This window comes from Dermacentor albipictus, chromosome 6 (assembly GCF_038994185.2).
Source record: "Dermacentor albipictus isolate Rhodes 1998 colony chromosome 6, USDA_Dalb.pri_finalv2, whole genome shotgun sequence".
NCBI classification, from domain to species: Eukaryota; Metazoa; Arthropoda; class Arachnida; order Ixodida; family Ixodidae; genus Dermacentor; species Dermacentor albipictus.
This window is the reverse complement of record NC_091826.1, coordinates 109,990,366-110,011,481: the sequence shown is the minus strand read 5'-3', so window position 1 is coordinate 110,011,481 and position 21,116 is coordinate 109,990,366. Positions and strand designations below refer to the sequence as shown.

Sequence of the window (21,116 nt, the reverse complement as noted above, 5' to 3'; positions counted from 1 at the left end):
AAAATATTAAAACATGTTCATGAACACGTAGTGATTTTCCTGTAATCAAAGTATCTGCTATCTAACATACATCATGGGCTTAGGTGCGGTTTTAATACGCAAACACAGTTATTTCAGTTTACGCATAACATTTTCCTTAACTTTAATGTTGGCAACAAGGTTTACGCCATCTTTATAGACTTATCTAAAGTATTTGACAGGGTATTACATTCTAAACTCCTTGCTAAATTCAGCGCTGTACTAAATAATTCGCAGCTAGTTCACTGGATTCCAAGCTTTCTTTGATTTCGCTCTCAGTATGTCTCTTACAGCTCGAGCGAGTCTGCTGCTGATGATGTGACATATGGAGTGCCCCAAGACTCCGTTCTTGGGATACTGCTTTATTTAATCTACATAAATGATCTGACTGTTAACACCTCTTCTGACAGTTGTCTTTACGCTGATGATTGTGTTTTATATTGACGCGTGCACTTATATTTATCGGGCGACACGTTTCACCGCCTAACAGATCTTATCGCACAGCGCGGGACGCGCCTGCATGTATCCGAAGTTTCTGGAAAGTTATCGATGCTTCTATCCGCTGTCTGTCGTCAGCGAACCTTATGTTATCTGATTTCATCACCTGACGCGAATGGTGTAGAACTTTGTGGAAGGCATGTGGGTGGCCTGTTTTTGTGGGCTTTTTTTTTGTGGGCACAGGTTCGCCCAAAAAAAGTTAGTTTTGTCTTTCACAGTATTGCTACTGTGTTTTTGAACGTCACCACCACGGGACAATATGAAATTATTAACTGTTCTAATCACCACTGCCGCCTCCAGGAGTAATTTTCTAGATAACACCTGGCTAATAGCATTAAATTTGATAAAACCGTCCATGTGTACTTCTGTAAAAAACTTCTCTTTTTGCATTACTCCTTCGATAACCACGCTTTGTGTAGAGTATCTGAGCAAAAATATCTCGGTGTCATTTTTGCGTGTAACAAGTCATGGTCTAATCACGTTGATTGCATAATTTATAACAAAACACTAAAAATGTGGTTTCCTACGTCGTACACTATCCAAAAGATAATAAGCTGTTACTAAATAAATCGCTAATCCATCCTCTTATTGACTACGCATCTGTCGTTTGAAATCCTTATAAGCAGTGTGAGATTAACGCGCTAGGAACAATTCAGAAAGAAAGCTGTAAGATTTATATGTCACCCTTATGATCGTGACTTTCCACCCTTTTCTGCACTTCGTTCCTTGAATTTAACTTCGGTCTACTGACGTCGCCGCATAGCATTATTAGATTTCTTGCACATCATCTTCAATTCTTCCGTTACACTTTTAAAAAACTATGCTAACCTCGTGGCAAAGTCATCGACGAGACGACACCACAACTCAAACCTGAGGCCTACTTTGCACGCACTAATATGTTGACATTCAGCTTTTTCCTTCCTTGCATAGAAGACTGGAATTCATTACTTGGCTCTATTCTCTCATGCCCATCCCGAAGTTTTGTATCTGCCATCCAAGATGTATGGTCTTTGCACATCGCCCTCATCATTGTATCGTATTTTACGGTGTACAATTTCCATCTGTTAATTCTCGCCTGCTACAGCCCTCATTGCGCTACAGTATGTACAAACAAACAGAAAGGGAACATGAAATAAATTACGCCATCTGAGCAGTGTCAACTGATCTCGAAAATTAAAACGCATCCCATCTAAATCTGTAGCGCTGGAAGAATTGACCGGAGGTCACTAGGCCATTTCAGGCGCCTCCACTACAGGTTACCCCTAAAAGACGTATAGCTTCCTCACTTTGAGGATTCACTGACCCTGTTGTCTTTTCTTCCTCTTCAACGAAGAGACTTGGCTGGGTGCTATTTTGCCCCGATCGCAGAGATCAGGAAGTTCTGTTTACAGCGTGAATATTTCGAACGCATAGGAAACACTCTGTGTCGAATTGAATTACTTTGGGTAGGTTATTCTACGCTCTTGGCTCGAATAGCGTTTGATATTTGTCATTGCATCCAATTATTACTGCTGCCCTCTCCGGTCGTTATTTAATGAGGGTATTTCGGCCGAGCAGGTGCATGCGTGTTGTCTCTGTGCCTGTTGACGCCCGTGAAAGAATTCGTTTTTCGCGTGCATTTTTTTTTACATTTTCAATCCAACAGAACACGTAGCCACATGGCTGCGGCATCGAAAGACTCCTCCATGAAAGGTCATTTGCACAAGTTGTTTATGAAGAGAATTTTCCATTACGGCTACATCAACACCGACACTTACGTATTCGACAAAAGAAGGATGGTTGAGTTGCTGCACATACTAAAGGTATGTATATGAGCTTTTCGCAAAACAAAAGTGAGAAAAAGAAGTTTGCTTAAGTGCAAACTGGAAGCGCGGGATTTGTCTTCACGGTAGCAAATATGGATGTGCGAATATTCGAAAGTTCCCAATAACTAATGAAATAGTGCCGTATTTGATTCGGTCTTCGAATCGAAAAGTCAGTATTCTCAAATGTTAATGTTTTTGTAATACTTTTCGAAAATCTCAAAACGGCAACTGCACCCAAACAAATATAACATCGGAAAAAAGTACGGCAAGTCCCCCCCCCCCCTCCGCCAAGGGCATAGTATAAACATAGAACAAGTGGACTTCCATATTGGAGCAGGCTGCGCGTGACTTGGGTAGCCATACTTTACCAGCTGTGCCGTGGTAATTCGCGCTCTGGTCATCGAAGCAACCACTTGTTTGGGTCTCATGCTCTATTTGTGCTTTTAATAAACAATGCTGCATAAGGCACTGTGTCATGGAAACTTGATAAGTTTTAAGAATACTGGGATGTGAACGTGCGATATTATATGTCATAATGGCTGTTCATTATTCGAAAATTATTCAATTCGGTCTTGACAATTGCTATTCCGCACCCCTAGTAGCAAACGATATATATATATATATATATATATATATATATATATATATATATATATATATATATATATATACCTTAATGTTTGCAGCATGTGTTAAGGTATTGCACCATTTGCTGCAGCATTTACTGCCGAAGGGCCAAATATGGTAAAATAGGGTCATGGCCGTGTGGTTACGTACGTGTGTTGCGCTTGAGTGATTGAAAATTATTCTCTCTTAGCGCTTAAATATAGCCTCCTTGACCGTGCGGCCAAAGGGTGGAACTATAACGAAAAGGCTTTTACAAAAAGACTGCTGCAAGAGCAGCGGCAGGCAAAATGAAAATCCTTACATTGAAATGAACAGGCAATGCCATGGATTACAAATCATAGTGCAATGATGCTCTGCCGATGCGTTTTACAGTTGTATATTTGCTAAATTCCCGCTGTCCGATTTATTGTCCGAGGAGCAGCGATAAGGACCTTCTTCCACCAGTGATGATACTGCATCTACGGTGCGTTGTGACGGAGTAATTCTAGCGCAAAATGATTAAAGCGATAAGCTGCTTAGAATTTTCGCGTCGATGGGCAGTTGCTTCTGCCATGCATTCCCATCAGAATGTCAACTTGGAAGTATAGAAACATGGGAGTTTTTCAGGCAATCACACACAGTACATTGATTACTACGCAGGCTTGTATGCTCTTTTTAATGTGTTCTGACGCTTAAAGTTTACTGTTCCTAGTGACACATGTCATTGGGGCCCTATTCATAAAACAAGACCAGAGTAGTGCAAATATTCCTTTCGTTATTATTGATACCTTTCCGATCAAAGACTACTCACGACAAGTCATTCCTTGTGAAAAAGTAGTCAGAGTACCATTCAGACCTCTGCATTAGCCTTAAAATATAAACAAATGAAAATAATTATTTACATAACTACTGCCGTTCTTACACTTCAATGTATTTCTTGATTGGCCGGATTTTAGGCCACCGTCGTTCACGACAATAGTCAGTGTGACAATGGTACAACTACCGCGACTGTGACCAATCGCGGATGGTATTTTCGCAAGTGTTTTGTGAATTACCTACAAGTGTTTTACGCGTGACTTAAACAGGCGTGCTATGCAATAGTATTTGCACGGCTTTCTTTATTGGCGCTCATTGAAAAGGTTGGCGCGTGAAATAATCACCAAATAAGAAGCCATATCATACAGAGCGCCTCAGCTAAATTTAGCTAAGGTTTAAATATATGCCGATACACTTTAGTGGGACGTGACCAAATGCATTTTGTTGGTTGTTGCAGGAAACAAGGCACACGATTTTTGTATAAATATATAAGTAATCGTGCTTGTAGCAGGGTGATGCCTACCTTATCTAGTTAATTTCTTAGAGTAACCTCTAGACGAACCTTGTCCAGTTTTACAAGGGCGACTCTCGGTTCTCTTCCGCTAAATTCCCTGAACGTCATGATGGACCTATTTTTCTGCAGTATTGATCTCTCCGCCAAAAGAGTTGGGGCTAGCCTCTCACGACTGGAAAGAATGTGCAAGGAGAGCTATTACACACATGAGTCATATTTGGCTAACCCCGTCAGCTGGGTAGCGCGAAGATATAGCATCTGCAGCAACCCCACGTTTATCATGAAAAAAAAAAGAAGCATTCTGGCAGAACCAATCTCAGGATGAGCGTCGATGTTAATGCGGTTGATTATCATTCGAATAATGCAGCGACACAGCGTCGCCGTCATCGAAACGCATCACGTAGGAAGCGTGTATCGCAGCCGAGCTCCTAGCTCTCTGGTGCTTTACCCTGCACATGGTGCGCCATCTGGTGACGCCGTCGCGAACTCCGCGCGATGCCTCCGAGATTCGCGGCTCGCCGGTGTGCGGAAGAACTGTTTCCTCGCTGGCCTCTCATTCGTCATCATCATATCATATTTGGGGTTTTACGTGCCAAAACCACTTTCTGATTATGAGGAACGCCGTAGTGGAGGACTCCGGAAATTTTGACCACCTGGGGTTCTTTAACGTGCACCTAAATCTAAGCACACGGGTGTTTTCGCATTTCGCCCCCATCGAAATGCGGCCGCCGTGGCCGGGATTCGATCCCGCGACCTCGTGCTCAGCAGCCCAACACCATAGCCACTGAGCAACCACGGCGGGTGCTGGCCTCTCATTCGTGACGCAGCGCGCTATGTTGTCGGATTCCTGCGCTTGAAAATTTTCTATGGCGTGGTTTTGATTCCTCCCAGCACCAAAGTATTTGACGTTCTTATTCTTTCTTTCGTAGAAAACTGCCTGAATAACGTTTGATAAGGACAGCATACATATACGTATCGAAAATTGAGTGAAGTTTCCCATAGAATGCTAATCGCAATAGAAAAATCCGGATAGACGTGCTCAGTTACAACTGCTGACTTATGGGCAGCACTAAAGGTAGTCCAAGAGCGCTGACTGATTTTCGTAAAAATGAATAATTCCCAGCGGCTCACGAGTTACTTGGAAGACCGGAAGACCCCTGAGCGCCCGATCTACACCGTAATGGCGTCGGCATGGGATCAGTTCTTTGATATAGTCTCGGCTTCGAAAGCGGCAGAGGCGTTCAGGTAAGCGAGCTTACTTTTTTGCATAAAACAAGACTTTAGGTCAGTGTGCGAAGATAATGCAAGAATGAACAAAAAATGTTTTTAGCCAGTGCAGCGTTTTCATCACGTATCCACACTTCTAGTTGCGCCAGGGCCTCACTCAAGTGGTAATCTGCATCACGGCCCTCTGTGAGATGCAGGTGCGCGCCTTAAGACTTCAGCATTTGGTTTTCCCCATTATTTGTTTTTGTCAAGAAAACTAGGAATATCAATCAAGTGAACGTGAAGGTTCCAACTCCTTGGGACACTTCTCTGGCGTTGCTGTAAAATTTGGAGAATTTCAGATCGAGGTTAGGGAATTTTTTTGCACTTAATAATTTTTTATTTATTTTATTTATTTATTTCATACTGCAGACCTAAAACAGGTCCAAGCAGGGTGGTTAAACATAACAATATTACAATGCATTATTCAATCAAGTGAGGTGGTAAGATACAACAGTAATACAATGAGTCAATCAATTGAAACAGGCAACAACGCGTTATTCCAGTCTGTTATAGTTCGGGGGAAAAAAGAATACTTGAATATATCCGTTCCTGCAAAATAAGGTGTTAGTGAATTGGGATGATGGTGTCGAGTAAGCCTAGACGTTGTACTGAACAGATACGATGCAGGATTAATTGATAAGTCTCCATTAAAAAGCATGGTAAGAAATCGAATTCTTAAGTGTTGCCTTCTCTGCTGAAGGACTTCAATGCCATTATCACGCATTATTCGTGAGGGGGAATCATAGCGAGAGAATTTAGAATATATGAATCGTACGGCTTTTTTCTGTACCCTTTCGAGACATTTAATATTTTCTTTAGTAAACGGGTCCCAAACAACACATGCATATTCAAGTTTAGGTCTAATTAATGAATAATAAGCAAGCAGTTTTACATTAGGTGGGGAATTTCTAAGTTTATGCCGCAAAAAGTATAATTTACGCAAGACTGAAGAACAGATATTATCAATGTGTAAATTCCATGATAAGTTGGTAGTAATTGTGACGCCCAAATACTTATATTTTGTTACTTCCTGCAGGGCCAACGAACCTAATGTGTAACTGAAGGTTAGTGGAGCTTTCTGACGAGTGAAGCGAAGAAAGACAGTCTTTTCAGCGTTAAGCCGCATTCCCCATGTTTTGCACCAATCAGTAATGCCAGCTAGAGAAGCATTTAAATCAGTTTGATCATTGGTTGAAGTGATTTCCCTAAAAAGCACACAGTCGTCAGCAAACAACCTAATTTGCACGCTGGGATGGATTGAAGTAGTAATATCATTTATATAGAGTAAAAAGAGCAGTGGCCCTAGGACACTTCCTTGAGGAACTCCCGAAGTGACCCGAAGACAGCCAGACTGTTGCTGATTAATTTCCACGAACTGGCGGCGATTTGTTAGGTAGTTTGCTATCCATGCGATTAATATTTCAGGGAGCTCAAAATGTCTAAGTTTTATTATTAATTGGTCATGTGGAACTGTACCAAAGGCTTTGCTAAAATCAGGAAATACGGTGTCAATTTGACCATTTTTATCGAGGCATGAGGCGAGTGAATGAATTACGGTGACAAGTTGTGTAACTGTTGAATAGCCTTTTCTAAATCCGTGTTGAAAATTAGACAGTATCGAATGTTTATCTAGAAATTCGGTAATCTGATTGGCAATAATATGTTCAATTAGTTTGCAACATGAGGATGTTAATGATATTGGCCGGTAATTTTCTAACAATGAACAGTCGCCCTTCTTGAATACGGGTACAACTCTGGCTACCCTCCAGTCATCCGGTAATTTTCCAGCAGGCAACGAAGCATGAAATATAATAAGAAGGAACCTTGCTATAGTTTCAGCATAACGTTTCAAAAAAATGTTCGGAAGGTTGTCAGGACCGCAAGAAGATTTAGTTTTTAAGTTAACTAGCATCGAAACTAAGCCAGGGTATGAAATAAAATTAGCTTCGGATGGGTGAAACGTTTTGTCTGTAGGTGAACTAATGCGAGAGTTAGAAAATACACTATGAAAATAATAATTGAAGTGACTCGCAATTTCCCTGTGATCGGTAATGATTGAACCATCGATGCAGATTTGTGCTACTGGCTTCTTTTTTTCGCTCAAGTAATTCCAGAACTTTTCGGGCTGTTCAACAATAAATTTTGGTAGTACTATTTTGAAATAGTGTTCCTTCGAGGTGCATACTGCACGCGCAAGGTTTTCTTTCATTTCTTTACCTCGATCAGGTTGTAAACGTGTTTTCTTTAACCTTTTTATCTTGCGGGTCATATGGATAATATCACGTGTCATCCACGGTGTGTGTTTGCGGACTAGTTTGCACTTATCAGGCACAAATTTATCAATACACAAATTACACATGTTCTTAAAACGGTGCCATAATGAAAAAGTTGGCACTGCAATTGCTCAACCATTATGATAATGATGAGAAATACAGCAACTTCAAATGCATTAGTAGTCTGCGCTGCAAATTTATTCCCACACCTAGAGTATTTTTTTATATTTTAATATGCGCAGTTCACTTCGCATTTCCTCGCTCCTTCATATTTTTGCGATATTGCGCTTAGCTTTGCAGCCTCTTACATGTATTCTCAATTAAGCATCTTAATTCATAGTTTTATATATGTGACGCTATTGCTGTTTTTAACATATTTGTGAAGCTTGTGGTACAAAGCTGAATATACAAGAATGCATATCAAAAAATAATAAACCGTGCCAATTCGGTTACTCTGAGTTTCAAGGTGTGTAAAACCCCGGAACATGCAAAGGCGGTTTTCAGGGCAGAGTAAAATACCACATTTGGGGTATTTGTATGGGGCATTGTTAGAAAATATTTTTGTAAGGAAATCACAAAAATCTTTTCGGTCTTTCTACAGAAAATTTACAGACAATGTGCCACCGAGTCTGCAAAAGACGTACACACACTCAGCATACATTGTGACGCGGCCTCTACCACCTCTGTAAGCCCCGCTACGGGCGGCTGCAAAACAAACCCAAACGGACGGCGCGGGCCATCTGGGCAGGGGACATGCGTCTCGGCGAAATTGTTTCCACACTTGAGTAATGGCTGTCAACGGTTGACCCAGAGCGGGGCCTTGCAAGCAAGCAGAGTAACCACGCCGTCGGCACCCAGGGCTGCCGCACAGCTCGGGGAGCGCAGAAGGCCATCAGCGCCACGTTTGCGGTCGCGCCTCACAGTAAAAAAGGGAGCTTCGGACCCCCGTCGCATTGTGCTTCCTGGGGATCCCCACAGGCGTTTCCTTTGCGCGCGGCCGGCTGGCGGGGGTAAACTCCTTCCCAGCTGGGATCTCCCCGACTGGGCGTCAGACGCCGTAACGGGTGGGCCCGTCTGACTTCCGCGGTGCTCTCATCGGCGCCCTTGAAGAGTGCTTGGTTCGGGTCTAGCCGCGGGCAACGGAGATCGCGCGGCCTCAAGCAGGCGCGCCAGCCTCATTGACTTTGACGGCTTTGCACCGCGCGCTGACCGGCGTAGGGATTCTTTGAGCCACAAAAGACCCTGCCGTTTTGTCTCGGTTCCGAGGCGCCGTGGGAACGTCTTCTTCGGCTTACGGCCCGGACACGAGGCCGACCTCGGCGGGTGGGCAATTATCCCGGGCTCCTCTGTGACAGTTTGGCTTGCAAACAATTGCTTGTTTAAGGCGCCGCATGGCCTGCGGGTTCTTGGAATCCGATCGCGTCGCGCACATGTTCGAGCACTGGAAAACATGGTCCCGACGATCCCAGGCTTTTAGGTTTTGTGAATGTATTTTGTTAGTCAGTGCTTGTTGTGCCGGCTGTGCTCGAGAGCCGTTGCTCGGAACTTGCGATGTGTACAGCTGGCATGACCCTCACCCCTTTGTTGTTGTATATTGTGTATTTCGGGTGAGGATTCTACACCATGAACTGTACTAAAAAAAAAGATGTTCTTTGACTTTTGGTTGTTCGACTGGCCAGTCCCGCACGCAAGTTCTGCTGAACGCAGTGATTGGTGAATGGACTGTCCAGTTGAGACGCAACCCGGCGGCAATTCGCCAGCAAAGATTGTGGGCGGAGCGTTGCGTCTACAAAATGCGGCCGCGGCGCTCCGAAGGGCAGTTCTGGACCTGGCTTCGGTGCTAAGCACCATCGGCTCTGCCGAAATAGGGTCGCCCTATGTGGTCCAAACCAGTGTAGCAATTTGTAACCTATGTACTGTTGTAACTATGCAATCTTGTAACCGAACTTTGTAATTATAACTGTAAATACAAGTTGTTGTTCGTTTGTTACGGCAGCGGCTTTGTCCTTTCGAACCTAAGTCACCCATTGAGCCACCTGTGCAGACCGTCTCTGACGGTGCGTCTCGGACGCCGACGGTGGGGGTGAATTTCAACGAACCAATCGATCGATCGTTTGGCATCGAATTCTTACTACCTCCCTACTACGAATTGGTGCATGTTTTTATACTGCAAATACTGCATGAAGCATCTGTAGTCACAGGATGCAGAAAGTGTGCGGAAATTCTGCAGAACGTACACTGTAATCAGATATAATTAGGCCATATGATGAGAGTAAACTGCATGTCTTTTGGCGATTTCCCTCCTGCGAGTTGAGCTCACTCGCATACACGGGAACAAAAAAAAAAGGGACCAACACGGCACATCCGTGAGTCCCCATTGTAATACTTACATATAAGACTGGACGACAATGTCAAACGTTGCGATCGGAACAAACTAACCAAGACAAATAACTACAATATACTCATGAGAAACGTGGATGACCACGCCACATTAACACTTGACAAGGGCCAAATGCGTAATTACGAAAGACATCCGGTAGCACACGTGAACTAGACACCGAACAAGGAGAAACCATAGGGGTGTAGATAGTCATAATTTGTGTATCTCATAACGGTCTCGTCAAAAGCTGTGTGGCAGCATTAATTATGACCCCTGTTTGCGCTGACGAAATCTGTCTCTTAAAAATGCGCTTAAGGCGTAAATCAATACAGGACATAAGCTGTAGGCAGTTTATTTTTTTTTTCGTCTCGTTCCTGCAATCAAAGTAAGCGCGAACTTCCTATTTCCTAAAAAGGTGATCAATTCTGAGGCTCTGCCTAAGCTGCACAATTTATTACAATATGTCGTGACTGAGTTGGCCGGTATGAAGCTGATATTTCGGTAAAAAAGTTTGGACACAACATAAAAGAAGTTTGCAAGTCTGTACAGTACCTCCGAAACACGGCATGTGTAATGTCATTCACAGTAAATGACATTCATACCGAATGTCATTGCAATCTTGCATTCCCTGTATACACAGGTGTGCGAAATGGCATTCCCGATTGATGGCAATGTCTGTCGGCACCTTGCGCACACGGGCAATCGGCATGCGTGCTTTCAGGTTGTGATTCGCCCTGCAAAAAGGTGGTCTTCCCGCCCTTTCAGCAGCGCACGCTTCTCGTCGTCAGTCCAGTGCGCTTTTTTGCTTCTCATTTTCCACTGACGAAGCTGCAGAGTTGGCTTCCGTAGTGGGCGGATAAGCTTTTACGCGGCACCACTTTGAAAACAATGAGCAGAAATTATTCACTCTTGCTGTCAACTATCTGCTGATGATTACATCAGATATACCATTGCTCTTCCAACCAGACGTTGCCACTCCCTCAACCTAAAGCCTTTCTTTGCACGTACTAACATGTTCCAACACAGTTATTTCCCGAGGGTTGTCAGGTGCTGGAATGAATTACCCGGTTCTGTTCGTGAATTGACACCGCGTGATTTTGTAGAAGCACTAGTGCGATAAGACTGTTCCCCTTGTTGTTGTTTTTAGTATTATCTATAGTGTTCAACTGCTTTTGTTTCGGTTATGTTTACTGTACTCCACTCCTGCGATAGCCCTGAATAGGGCTGCAGTATTTGGAAATAAATAAAAATAAATAAATAAATAAAATGAAAACAAAACAAATGAGCGTTTGCAAACATGGCCGACTGGAGGTCATATAGCGTGCACTTGGAGACTGGGAACAAGAATTGAGCTGCACACAAACGACTTCAACTATCGTGCTGTACGTCATAAAATTATTACAGCTCATAACACCAATTATGACAACCTTTGCTGTAACTACATTTCGTTTTAGGTTATCGATTTCGTAAATTTTTGCCAAGCCCCTGTATTCAAGATTACATAAGTCGCACTTGCATGACTTAGGGAAATTCGTTGAATGGGTGAATAGCGTTAGCTGCGAATCTAATTTAGCATGCCCGTGTAGAAGCAATAAAAATAGCATCGAGACATAATCTCATTGGCTGCGAATGACATTACACGTGCCGTGTGACAGGGGTATGATGGTGTTCTCACGTCAGCTGTGACCTCTTCGTCCTTTATTTTCAATGCATAACGTTCAACCGTAGGAGATGGGCCTCAATCCTGTCGACCAGTGCCCTGACGCCGTGCGGATTCCCTGCGACATCAGGTCTCAACTGCACATCGCGCCCCTTCCCCGCAATATGCACCCCGCAAACAACGTCGGCAGACGTCGGGCCAGGGCTACAGCTCTACTCGAGCATGTCCGCAATAACCACATTGAGGCAAGCTTCGTGGATGCCGCGGCATATGTCAAACAAGAGGCATTCGCCATCTCCATCGTAGACTCCAATTCAAGGCTCACTTGCTGCGCTACGGTACGCACTTCGAGGCCCGTGTTAGCCGAACAGGTTGCAATCGCGCTGGCTGTGCTCGATGGTCGCAGAGAGGCAATATATAGTGATTATAAGGCAGCCATTAAGGCCTACCAAACCGGTATGGTCTCCCCCCAGGCCCTCCGCATTCTCCAAAGCGCCAAAAGTATCTCTCCGCATTCTCTCATTTGTTTTCTCGCTCACTTGGGGTCGATAGAGGGTTCTCCCTCTAACCCTAACGAGGGCGCACACGAGGCCGCGCGAGGACTCACTGACCGCGCCGCCTCAGCAGTCCCCCTACCCCGCGGGGAACCCTTGCTTACGTTTAATGGAATCACCACACACTAGTCAAGACGGGCATTCCCCCTCCCGCACCCCGCCTTATGCAGGGCGCGGGCGGTTACCCTTCGACATTTAAAAGCCCATGCCTACCCAAACCTTGCGGTTTTTCATGCCATATACCTTGAAAGATATCCCAGTGCGGGCTGCCCTGCCTGTGGACTAAGGGCAGCATTGGACCATGTGTTGTGGGAGTGTGAAGCCATCGGCTCCTCCTTCAGCGGCTCCTCCTTCAGCGGCTCCGCCATCGGCTCCTCCTTCAGCGCTCTTGGGCAGCCCCGAACTCAACGACCAAACCCTGGCCGTCCAGAGTGCCCGCGATCGGGCCGTCAAGCTCGGCTTGGCGGTTCCTACGTGGGACTAGCCGGGTGGCGCGGGGTCTCCCATGCGTCTTCTCTGGACCGAAATGAAGTTACTTCACTCAACCGTAGTTGACAAAATTTGTAACCAAACGTAACAATGTAGGTTTTTATACATGCTGATAATTGTGAGCATCAAGTGAACTTGATAAAGAAGTTGAATGAAGGATTCATCTAATGCTTCGCAGCTCACCACACTGTTTCAATTCTTTTTTTTTTTAGGACCGTGCTTATGCCGGATCTATTCATCTCGAAAGCGCACCTATACGATCCGGACAGCCATTTTAACGCCTGCAGAATTTTGCCACCGAATCTACTGAGAGTACCACAGGATCTTAAGACCAAATACGTCTACTACATCAACTTGGTGAGAAAGCTTCAATACCACATTCCCCTGTATTATGGTCAGAATAAAGGCAGAATATCTGAAGTATATAATCCGCGTAATAATAACTTAACAGTCTCTCGTAATGGCTACATGGATTTTGTAGTAGAAATAGGAGCCGTATTCAAAAATGCTACGCTTACACTCGATTCACTTTATACTTTTTGTAGTGCATGAGTTGAGCAGGGACATCGTGAAGTTATTGTGACTTCTGCTATGACTTACAGCTCATGCGGCACACGGAAGCGTAGCCCTCGATATATGTTTTCGTTGTTGAGACTGTTCTTTCTTTTCTCTTTTGTTTTGCGGGGGGGGGGGGAGAGGCGCGCAATTAGAGGCAATACATTGCAGAGTTCTAGGGGGCGCCTGCTTTCTCAATTGAGAAACTATACTTTATATGAGCACGTTTTTACACAATAGAACTTAGAAGCAGCTTCATACTAGGAGGATGACAAGGTCTGGCACGCTACGCAGTATTGATTCTCATGTGATCACCTGAGTATCTCCTTCGGTACGACTGTTATACGCGTGAGCCTATATTGCCCCGTTTTTGAAGGTTCGCGATGCGGGTGTACGAAGCTCGGCGATAGAAGTTCGCACAACCCCAAGAATGAGGTGAGCCGCGCAGCTGTCACGGGGGACGGTCGATGGCGCAGATAAGAACAGGCAAGCGGCGCTGCGGATGACGTCATCGGCTCACCTAACACTGCCAGGAGTGCATGGCTTCAGCGCTAGATACAATTCGCGGCTCGGAGAGGCGCATAGTCTCTTCTGCATCGGCGCTTGGAAAGAAAAGAAAAATTCAAAATAAAATTATAGGGTTTTACGTGCCACACCCACGATCCGATTATGAGGAACGCCGTAGTGGGGGACTCCAGAAATTTTGACCACCAGGGTTTCCTTAACGTGCACCTAAATCTAAGTACGCGGGTGTTTTCGCTTTCCCCTCTCCCATCGAAATGCGGGCCGCCGTGGCCGGGATTCGATCCCGCGACCTCGTGCTTAGCAGGTCAACACCATAGCCACAAGTGGAAAGAACAGTCGGTGCTCCATTGCTGTGAAGTAGTCTAAACGGAGCGGGTGCTTCTCATGATCTTGCAGCTTAACGATGAGCTTAGAAGGACTGACATGCAACGCCAGCGCCGTCTAGAAGTCTAGAACAACGTTAGTTTACCTACGCCGAAGTCGTCGCTTTAGTCGGAAGATGAAGAAGCACCAGCAGCGGATCCTACTAAATGAGATGTGAAACAAAACAGTCATTTAATATTCGAAGTAATTGTGCTATATTGAAGTGGGCTGAAAAATAACAGAAATACTTAGGGGAACAATAACATGAACAATCAGAGAATTATTAGATAAACAATGACAGCAGAAATGAGAGAAAGTACGCTCACGCTAAATGCGAGCTCACTTCGTGCAACGAAGGTCGTTTTTTTTTTATTATGCCCTTATAAGCGTCATTGAAGAAGTGATATTTGCAGAGCCTCTGGCATTATAATGTGACAACCGAGAATGATGTCATAATTAGCGTGAATAAGCGCATTATGCAAAGGTGACCCAGCTGCGCTCAGTAAAAGCGAAGAAAATTTTGCTTATATGAATGCCCCGTTTGTATCGATACTATGTTTCTATAACGATGCATCCCGTTGTAGGCTTATGAATATGGGATTTCTATACTTCCCTCTCAAAGGTGGTGGCGTCTCCCCCGTTTTATGTGTTGGCCGGTGCAGCTGTGGTTATGTGGAGCTGTTGGACGCATGCCAGAAATCAAAACCATTAAAGAGGAGAGAAATGAAAAAAAAAGTACATTCCTGGGATCATAATGAGGCACGCCTTACTGGGGAACTGCGGATTAAGCTTGACCAGCTGGGGTTCTCTAATGTGCACCCAATGTGCCGAGCACGAACGTTATCCTTACCGCATTCTGACCCCGTTGGGATGCGTCCATGCAGCCACGATGGAACCCGTGAGCCCAAGTTTGGCAGCGCAACGCCAACGCCACGGACCTATACCGCGCTGTGTTATATAAACGAAGTTTGGAGCTCGAGAATAACTGGGTCGAGTCTACTATAACTGCTTTGTCGATACCGACCACCATCGACTTTGCGTAGCAATGCGAGGGCGTGAATGATAACGCCTAATCACGTGACATCTACAACCCCTCTCTACACCGCGGCAACACGTGCGCAGTTTACTGCAATCAGGCACGCCGGCGACCTGGACAAGATGCGGAACAAGGGCGTGAAGACGGCGGCGCTGTCCGTTTCCGTGGGTCTGTACGGCCGCTGGTACTACGTGCACACCGACTCATGGAAGCGGGTGAAGAACTACGCCCCTGGTGACGCCTGCGCCCAGAAGGAAAATAGGCACCAGCTCGCTGGCATCGCCAAGGTACGTCTGCGCACCCGCAATTACACCGAAGTGCGACTCCTGGGTGCTTGGAAGGACGCGAATGTATTGTGTCCAATAAACGAACTCCGGTTGACCACATTACCTTATGTTTTCACTGGCCGTGGCCTATCTATCTATCTATCTATCTATCTATCTATCTATCTATCTATCTATCTATCTATCTATCTATCTATCTATCTATCTATCTATCTATCTATCTATCTATCTATCTATCTATCTATCTATCTATCTATCTATCTATCTATCTATCTATCTATCTGTCTGTCTGTCTGTCTGTCTGTCTGTCTGTCTGTCTGTCTATCTATCTATCTATCTATCTATCTATCTATCTATCTATCTATCTATCTATCTATCTATCTATCTATCTATCTATCTATCTATCTATCTATCTATGCATCTATCTATCTATGCAACCATCTTTGAATTCATGAATAGTGTCTGATTTAAGCGCAGAACGTTGAGAGGTGACAATTTAGACCTGTCACAATTCATCAGTAATTTCCCTTGGAAATTTTGATTCTTTTGGCACGATGGCGGCCCACAATGGGACACACATAACAACACACGCATTACGTAGCAGCCACGTTTATTTATTATTTACTTACTACAGAATCCTGCATTCGCTCCATGGAGATAGAGCGGAGGGAATGTGAATAATATGTATGTATATATATTTTTTTAATTCGAGCACGTTCGTAAGGAAATAAAGGAAATACAAAATTTACTCCAATCGCGTCACTAAAGAATAACTTTCTGCTTTTTCGACATCATTTGCAAAAAGAAAAGCGTTTTGTTCCCTAATTAAACCAATTACATGATTAACTTCTCTGTTACGAATTTTAAGCCAAGTTCTTGTACTGTAACATTGAAGGGGATTCACTACAGTCTAGTTCCGTGTTTCTACTTTGGAAACGGCCATGGAAACCGAAAATATCTGGCATCTGGCAAATTCCTTCAATTTAGTCGATTACGCACGCCGCCCCGTAAAGCGCGAGTCGCAGTGACGTAGCGCAGCCGGATGTGACGCAGCGGGGCGGCGTGAAATGAAGCTGGGCCGTACGGCGCGATAAATCAGTGCGGCCGACCCCTGCTCCCGAAGCGGCGGATGCATGCAATCGGCAGCTGTGCACAGGAGCAGTCGGATTAAGAACGGGGGCCGCTTCACTTTACGCAACGTTTTTTTACGTCACAAAGGATTCGACAGAGAGTCGCGTTACGAGGCACCGCGCTCGTAATCAGATAATTTAAATTTGACGCCAGCGACTTCAATCTACATAGCCGTTTTGACACATGTAAGCACTAGACTAGACTAATGCGATGGTTTCCTTCAACTGGCGATTACAAACATGTGTCGCAAGACTTGAAACTAAGCTATTTAGCGGAATTAGTTTGCTAGTAAATAATGTAAAATATAGTAGTAAATATATAGTAGTGAATATCGCAAATATAGTAAAAAGAATGTTAGGCGTAACGTTAAGAGACAGAAAGAGAGCGGTGCGGATCAGAGAGCAAACGCGTGGATATCCGATATCATAATTGAGATTAAGAAAAAAAAATGGAGCTTTACTGGTCATCTAATGCGTAGGTTACATAACCGATGGACCATTAGGGTTACAGAATGGGCGCCAAGAGAAAAGAAGTGCAGTCGAGGACGGCAGAAGGCTATAGGCGGGAAGGTGAAATTATGAAATTCGCAGGCAGTAGTTGGAACCGGTTGGGGCAGGACAGGGTAATTGGAGATCGCAGAGAGAGGCCTTCGTCCTGCAGGGGACATAAAACAGTCCAATGATTCTGATGCTGCTGCTGATGATGACGCATGCCGTAGAATGTACCCGACTCATCCCAAACAATACCATAAAATACGAAGAAAACATCTGATTTCCAAGCATTCCCCCATTCCCGGGCACTATTTCCTGCAATGTTAAAGCACAAATATACGGGCGACTGCGCGTTTCCAAAACAACTTGGACTCAGCCGACGTGACGGTACGCTACATACACAGCGGTGGTCACAACACAGGCCACCATGCTAGAAGCTTGCAGAACGCCTTCTGCTCGCACGCAAGACAAATACGTGCATGCAAAGGCTGTTTTCAGTCGTTCAGAAGACAAATATTCAAGTTCCTGGTTTTTGAGCTCTTTTGGGCGTTTTGCCGGCGCAAGCACCCCACTCCCGTGTTATCACTCTTGGCAATCGCTCGTCGCGTTTTCGACAAGCGTGAGTACCGAAAGAAAGTATATATTGCGGGGCCATAGAAAGCGTCACAAACTTGTCTCACTGGAATTCAGTACACGCCAACTGTTACACTATGCAGAAATTATCATGTATGCCGATGATACATGCATTGTATCAACAGCCGAAAATCTTAGAGAATTGGCGGCAAAAGCTAACGCTGAGCTCGACAGAACTTCCAAATGGTTTTTGGCCAACAAGATTACCGTCAATACTTGAAGAAGAAAATATGTTATGTTCCATTCTCCACACACAAAAAAAGAAAGATCTGTACTGCCAAAGTAGAACTATTTATTATTAGCTGCCTTGTGGGACAAAATAATTCATATATATACCTTGGTGTAGTTTTTGATAAGTATATGCACTGGCAAGAACACATCAGTGATGTTGGCTCCAAAATAGCACCCGGATGCTATTTTTCCACTAATGTGTTCGTGCCAGTGCATATACTTATCAAAAACTACACCAAGGTATCTACATGAATTATTTTGTCGCAGAAGGCAGCTATTAATAAATAGTTCTACTTCGGCAGTACAGATCTTTCTTTTTGCAGAAACATGGAACTATTTTGAAATCAATATATTGCGGATTGTTTATTTTGCCTTAATTCTATACCGTATTGAAACTTGGGGATGCATTTTTAAAACGTATATTTATCCCATAAGAATATAACAAAAACGTGCAGTTAGAATAATGACACAGTCTACTTACACCGCTTCAAGCAAGCCTTTCTTTTGAGAGCTCAGAATTTTACCGTTTTATCAGCTACGCGACTTACGAATTGCACAGATTGCATATAACGTCGTAATGTTTAGCCATCCCTGTCCGGCTGCTCTGTTTCAGGCATCAGCCCGCCCCACTATATATGTCACAATAGGTAACTTTAATCTTCCTCCCAGTAGCAACATTTATGGTCAAAGGGTACTAGAATTTGCTGGCGTAGAAATATGGAGCAGTATACCACCAAAAATAAAACATTCTCAAAACTTTTCCTAGGAATTGAAGAATATTATCTGCAATTGCTTTCGCTTACGTGATCTTCTTTTTCATCATTCAGACATTACAGATTACAAACTTACATATTCTGTTTCCCTTCACTGCAACGTCCAAGATTTCAATTGGTATATAACGCAAAGTTTTATTCCGCTTTCTTGTACCATCTTGAATCCCGATGTCTTTTTTCACTTCTTAGTTTCTTTCCTTCTACACTGCATGACACAGCATTCCATATTTTCTCACACGTGCAAAAAGCTTTACTGTGACTCTGAAGTCTATGCATGCCCTGTGTATATAAAAAAAAAAAATCTGCCATGCGTGATATTTTTTATTTTTATTTTTTTTCCTAGTGCACTTCAGTTTAGTTCCAGTTTGCTGCAGGGAAAAGCACACCACTTACTTTCCTGTTTCACTCATTGTCATGTTTTTCCTGTTTGTTGTTGTTGCCGGTGTGTGTATATATAAATATATATACACATACATACATATATATATATATATATATATATGTATGTATGTGTATATATATTTATATATATATATATATATATATATATATATATATATATATATATATATATATATATATATATATATATAATGTCGGACCTATCACTAGCCTTTGCCTATTTGTCCCGAAAGTTCTTTGTAATGCAGGAGTGGGGGCTAAGATGAGTAATAATAATCAATCAATAAATGAAACTGTCATCCCAACCGAGCTCCTTTTCGCTAATTGTGTCACAACACCAGGTGCGGCCACTGCGCTTCAAAAGTACCACAAAAAGCATCGAAATTAGGTACAATAACGTTGGGGGTCAGAGAAAGCGCCAAAAATTGTCCCAGTAAGATTCGTGTTTCAGAACAACATTCATTTGGGCTAGATGATGCACACTTGAACGAGGAAGGTATAGCGCCAAGTAAGACGATAACGAGAGGGAGAACGACACAGGACAAGCGCCTGTCCTGTGTCGTTCTCCCTCTCGTGGTCGTCTTGGTTGGCGCTGTTCCTTCCTATATAGTTCCAGTAACATTCAGTACACGCGAAACTAACTAGCTGCGTCACACACCCGAGCTCCTTTTCGCTAACTGCGTCAGGAAGCCGGGTGCGGCGAGCGTGGCGTGCCCAGACAACACCGGAATATGTTACAGTAATGTTGGGGCTCACAGAAAGTATCGCAAACATCTCCCAGAATGAGTCATTACCTCAAGTTAACTATGCCAAGATGACCGAGCTGTTTTTCGCGAACTATACGTCACGAGCTTCTGTTCCGTGCCGTAAAAGCCTAAATTGCTTAAAATGCGTCGCAGACAGTCAAACAAAATTTCTCGCCTTTCCGTGATCCAATTTTGCAGTCGTGCCGTGTCGAAGTGCGGAAGGAACGCAAGAACACGCCGGGATCCCAACAAACAGGCTACATCCAAAAGAGGCGAACACGCGAACTTCACATGCGCAGCCGGCCTCGCTCGCTTCGTCAGCGTGTCTGGCATGCCGTTAGCTTCTGGCTAGGTAACGCAAGGAAAATAAGTCACAAAGTAAAGGTTCGTTCATACGCAAGAACTTTTCATTTTTAGCGTGAAAGAATCAAAAATAAAACGCTGTCTATAAGGTCATTTCGCATCCTTTTTTCTCGATGCGCGCGTCAACTAACGGATGGCGTGAACGCAGAGCTTGACGTGTTTCCTGTTGCCAGTTTTCGCCGTGTCCCCTGTTGAATTTGTTTCTCTGTGGTAGTACTCTGGCAGCAACTTCGTATTGCGCAGCCGTGCGCGACCGTACGGACCATATATTGAAAGCGATCAGCGTTGGGGTGCGCCGACGGCTCATACCTTTGCGCGTGGTGTGTTCTCGCCGCTCAGTTTACGCTAAAGCGATAGACAGCACGAAGGGCACGTCGCTCGGTACTGCTGCCATGTTTCCTCACACCGGCATCTCGACAGCGAGTGTCCGCTGCTTTTATTTCTAGCCGAATTCAATATATAGATTTCGATCTGTATTTGTATTGGGCCTATTTACGTGTAAATATTGTAGCTTCAGGTATTATTTCGCGAGATTTCAAGACATAGCGACGTCGTTTAGGTATGTATATATAGTACGGTGTTAGCACATATGTCGCTTTGTTATTGCCAGTGCAATCATAGTAAAGTTGTGGAGGAACTTCCTACGAGGGCTCACTTGTGCTTCGGCTGCTTAGCAAAGACAGCTGCAAATTTACCTGTAT

The 21,116-nt window shown here is 44.1% G+C and overlaps 1 protein-coding gene across 6 annotated transcripts in view; it reads left to right on the top strand.

Annotated features, from left to right (window-relative positions):
- Window positions 1-21,116, top strand: part of LOC139061340 (uncharacterized) — a 109,928-nt gene that overhangs the window by 64,493 nt on the left and 24,319 nt on the right. For all 6 annotated transcript variants that reach the window (XM_070541252.1, XM_070541250.1, XM_070541253.1 and 3 more), the window contains 4 exons: window positions 2,162-2,318; window positions 5,381-5,502; window positions 13,095-13,239; window positions 15,448-15,648. In XM_070541252.1, coding sequence (XP_070397353.1) covers window positions 2,162-2,318; window positions 5,381-5,502; window positions 13,095-13,239; window positions 15,448-15,648 — 625 coding nt within the window. The remainder of the gene's footprint in view (window positions 1-2,161; window positions 2,319-5,380; window positions 5,503-13,094; window positions 13,240-15,447; window positions 15,649-21,116) is intronic.